At 37.4% G+C, this 4,163-nt stretch overlaps 1 protein-coding gene across 1 annotated transcript; it reads right to left on the reverse strand.

Annotated features, from left to right (window-relative positions):
• Nucleotides 1-404: 404 nt before the first annotated feature.
• LOC112785884 (uncharacterized) lies at nucleotides 405-3,163 on the reverse strand. Its single transcript, XM_025829304.1, has 5 exons — nucleotides 2,998-3,163; nucleotides 1,740-2,871; nucleotides 1,343-1,651; nucleotides 1,146-1,251; nucleotides 405-1,058 (listed from the first exon to the last, which is right to left on the reverse strand). Exons 1-5 carry the CDS (start codon nucleotides 3,161-3,163, stop codon nucleotides 405-407), a joined length of 2,367 nt encoding a protein of 788 aa, XP_025685089.1.
• Between the last annotated feature and the right edge of the window lie 1,000 nt (nucleotides 3,164-4,163).

The following is a 4,163-nucleotide window of genomic DNA, read 5'->3' on the forward strand; positions in this document are numbered from 1 at the left end:
ATTGACGTCCACCAAAGGGCCTAGTATGTTCTTGGGATCCTTGGTTAGGCAGTGAATGATCCATATTACTATTCGGATTGCTTTGTATTGCTGAATCATGATTAGGTGGTGAATCATGATTAGGTGGTGAGATATCCGTAGGTGAATTGTGAAATACCTCGTCGTTAGACTGATCAAAACCATTTTCAGGTAGAGGAGCTGATCTCAGGGGATTAGTAAACCGTTTACACTTCGGCATTGCTGTAAATGAATTTAACAACAAATAGTTAGAGAAAATAACTCAAAAAGCATGTTATATTTCACACAAAATTAGGCCAGAGATAAAATTTATGAACAAGCCAACGGATTAACCATAACTTTAAAATTAACAAATATATAAATAAGCTTTAACCTTAGATTTCTCATTATGAGTCAACTACGTCATCGATCAAGTGGTTTGTTGCCAATTGAATGTATTCATCACTGTTACCAAAATATTGATCAAGAGCTTGCTCTTGATGTGGCTCATCCTCATCTGCAGCCTCTTCAATTTCATCACCCATTTCATACAAATCTCTTGGTTTTAAATGAACAACAATACTCCATCCTTTGTTAACGACATCATCTACGTAGTATACCATTGATGCTTGTGACGCTAGAATATAAGGCTCATCTTCTTCATGTTCACCGGTATGAATTGGTCTTTCAAAGTTAACACAATGAAAATGCCATTGATCTCTTCTATATCCTCTATGTCGAGTGGAATCAGCCCATTTACATTTGAAGAGAACAACAGTGAATCGCCCATAATAGCTAACCTCAATTATATCCTCCAACTTGCCATAATAGGGTACATCACCTTGTCTTAAATTTTTGTCAACTCGACTTGCAACACATGGTGTGCTAGAGGTTAAATATACTCCACTATTCTGTGTCCTCAAACCTTCTTCACGAGCAACAGTTCGAAATGTGCAACCATTTATTTTATAAGCACTATATCTCGTTGCATTTGATAAGGGGCCTCGTGCTAAAAATTTTATGTCAGTAGACAATTGTTCTATGGTATCTGGGTTCATTATCTGAAATTGGGATAAGTTATGAGAGTTAAAACGTTTATATCTTAACACCTTTTCCATTTCATAAACTCTAATAATTAAGTAACTTACTCGTTTTTCAAACCACGAAACAAATTCCTTAAATACTCTCTTCTCTATGTCTGTGGGGTTCGGTCTTCTTCCCTTTGAGCTTCTTCTTATGTATTCTCTAAATTCACTGCATTAGGAATTAATTTGGATTCAGAGTACGTCACTCACGAATATAGATTCTGAATATATTACTGCAAATAACCTCTATCTTTACTTACTTCACATAATCCTTGACGGCTTGACAATTTAGTAACACATATCTATGGGCTTGTAGCTTTTGCTTTTCATTCAACGTAAAAATTGTACCAGAACTCCCTGCTTTACCCACCGGCGGAAAGAGACAAGATTCTGAGCATCCCTTGTCAAGCGGGTCATCACATACACGTCTAGCTCTATTGAACCTTGTCTCTATATCTTCAAAATAGCGAGAACAAAAAGTGAGACATTCCTCAGCTAAATATCCTTCAGCTATAGATGCTTCTGCTTGTGCTCTATTCCGCACATGGGATTTTAGATGGCCTAAGTCCCTAAAATAATATAAAAAAATCAAGTAAAAATGACATGACTAGAGATGCAATTCTAACGATCTTTAGTTCATCATACAAAATATTTTACCTCTCAATTGGATACATGTATCGATAATGCACTGGACCTCCGAGCTTTGCTTCATCTACTAGATGGACCGTCAAGTGAACCATGACGGTAAAGAATGATGGAGGGAATAACATTTCCAACTGGCAAAGGACGACCACTATGCGTTGTTGGAGCTTGTCAAGTTCAGAGTTACTTAAGCTTTTCCCACAAAGGATCTTAAAGAATGAGCCAAACTCAGCCAATACTGCGGTAACATGATCTGGCAGCAAATGACGAACTGCTATTGGTAACAATTCCTCCAAAAGAATATGACAGTCATGACTTTTTAATCCAAAAATTTTTTTCTGTCCTTCATCCACACATCTCGAAATATTACTTGAGTATCTATCTGGTAGCACAACATTCTTCAATGCCGAAAGAAATAGCTTCTTGGTGTCACGTGTTAGTGAAAATAAAGATAAATGACATGATCCATTGTTACTTGGCCAGAGATCACGCCTTATGCCCATTTCTTTCAAATCTTTCCGTGCCTTGAGATTGTCCTTTGATTTTGCTTTGTCATTAAGCAAAGTGTACAAAATGTTATCACACACATTCTTCTCAATGTGCATAAAGTCCAGATTGTGACGCAACAAATTGGTTTTCCAGTACGGAAGATCAAAGAAAATGTTTCGCTTGTTCCACTGCTTAACTTCTCGTCGAGGTCTTTTCCCACCACTACGAGATTCTTCTCGTTGCTGATCTCGTGTTTTAACATCCTGTTGTTGTTCAAGAATGTCAGAACCTAATAACTTCTTAGGTGGACCACGCTCCTCTGTGCTTCCATCAAAACGAACACGATTCAGTCTAAATCTATGATTTCTTCCCAAAAAACGTCTATGACCCATGAAGCACCATTTAGAACTATGACGGAGATAACAAGGAAAAGAATCAAAGTTACAAGTGGGACAAGCTAAACCGGTGTGTGTGTTCCAACCAGATAGCATACCTAACCCAGGAAAATCACTTATTGTCCACATAAGAGCTGCATGCATTCTAAATGTGTTTCCGGATGATGAGTCAAATGTCTCCACACCATCAATCCATAAATCTTTCAATTCATTTATAAGGGGCTGCAAGTACACATCTATCTTATTTCCCGGGGACTTCTTTCCTGGAATAACCATTGATAAGATAAAAGAAGTGTGATTCATACACATCCAAGGTGGAAGATTTTATGGAATCAAGAACACAGGCCAAACGCTATTAGTAGAACTCAAGGCTCCGAAGGGATTAAAACCATCAGTTGCAAGACCTAGGCGAACATTTCGTGGCTCTTCGGCAAATAGTGTGTGCATCGCATTAAAATTCTTCCATGCTTCACCGTCCCTTGGATGTCTCAGTAATCCATCTCTTGCAGGTGCAGAATTATGCCATTGCATGTGCTCAGCCGTCTTGCTACACATATATAACCTTTTCAACCTTGGCTTCAGTGGAAAGTATCGCAAAACTTTTGCAGCTTGCTTTTTCTTTTTTTCTTAGGGATCCATCTAGATATACCGCAATACTTGCATGTGTCTTGTATGTTATCTGGAGTGTCATCTAGATATAACATACAGTCATTTGGGCAAGCATCAATCTTAGTATATTCTAGGCCGAGTTTGCAAATTACTTGCTTGGCCTTATAAAAACTAGAAGGCAGCTGTATTCCATCGAAAGTATCTCTCAACAAAGTCAATATCATAGTCATGGCCTTATCGCTTATTCTACACAAGACCTTTATGTGATACAATTTGATTATAAACTCCAACTTTGTGCATTTACTGCCCTCGTGCAACTTTTCATTTCCGTCTTTTAAAAATTCATTGAACTCACTACCATTATCAAAGGAGCCCTCATGTAATCTTCCATCTGCGATGTCTTCATCTCCATCGGGTATAACTGCATCATTCAATCCCATTATACCTTCATCCCCATGGTGGCCGAATACATCATGCAGTAATGTATTTAGCAGATTCTCTTGAGATGGTGGTGCTTGCACTTCTATACTACTTGGCTCAACAGGTTGTATCTCACCATGACGATTCCAGATCACATAGTTTCTGGGAAATGGCTTTAAGAGCAGGTGATCCTGAACTGTGTCTCTTTTATGCCATTTTCCAAATGCACATCGTGGACATGGACAACATATTCTATCCGAAATGGCCGCTCTCGCAAAAGCAAAATCAAGGAATCCAATTATGCCATCCATGTATTCCTTTGTTGTTCGAGGTTTTTCAATCCAAGTTCTATCCATTTGTAACTAATTTATTCAACTAAAAAGTATAAAAAGTTGTAACATAAAGAAGGAATAAGTAATTTATTTTTGTAAAGTAATTAATACATTAAATCTTGTCATCGTAATCATTATAATAAGTTGTTAATTTTTTTTATACTATTTTATGTCACATTGATTTTTTTTAATTT

Source organism: Arachis hypogaea, chromosome 20 (assembly GCF_003086295.3).
Source record: "Arachis hypogaea cultivar Tifrunner chromosome 20, arahy.Tifrunner.gnm2.J5K5, whole genome shotgun sequence".
Taxonomy (NCBI): domain Eukaryota; kingdom Viridiplantae; phylum Streptophyta; class Magnoliopsida; order Fabales; family Fabaceae; genus Arachis; species Arachis hypogaea.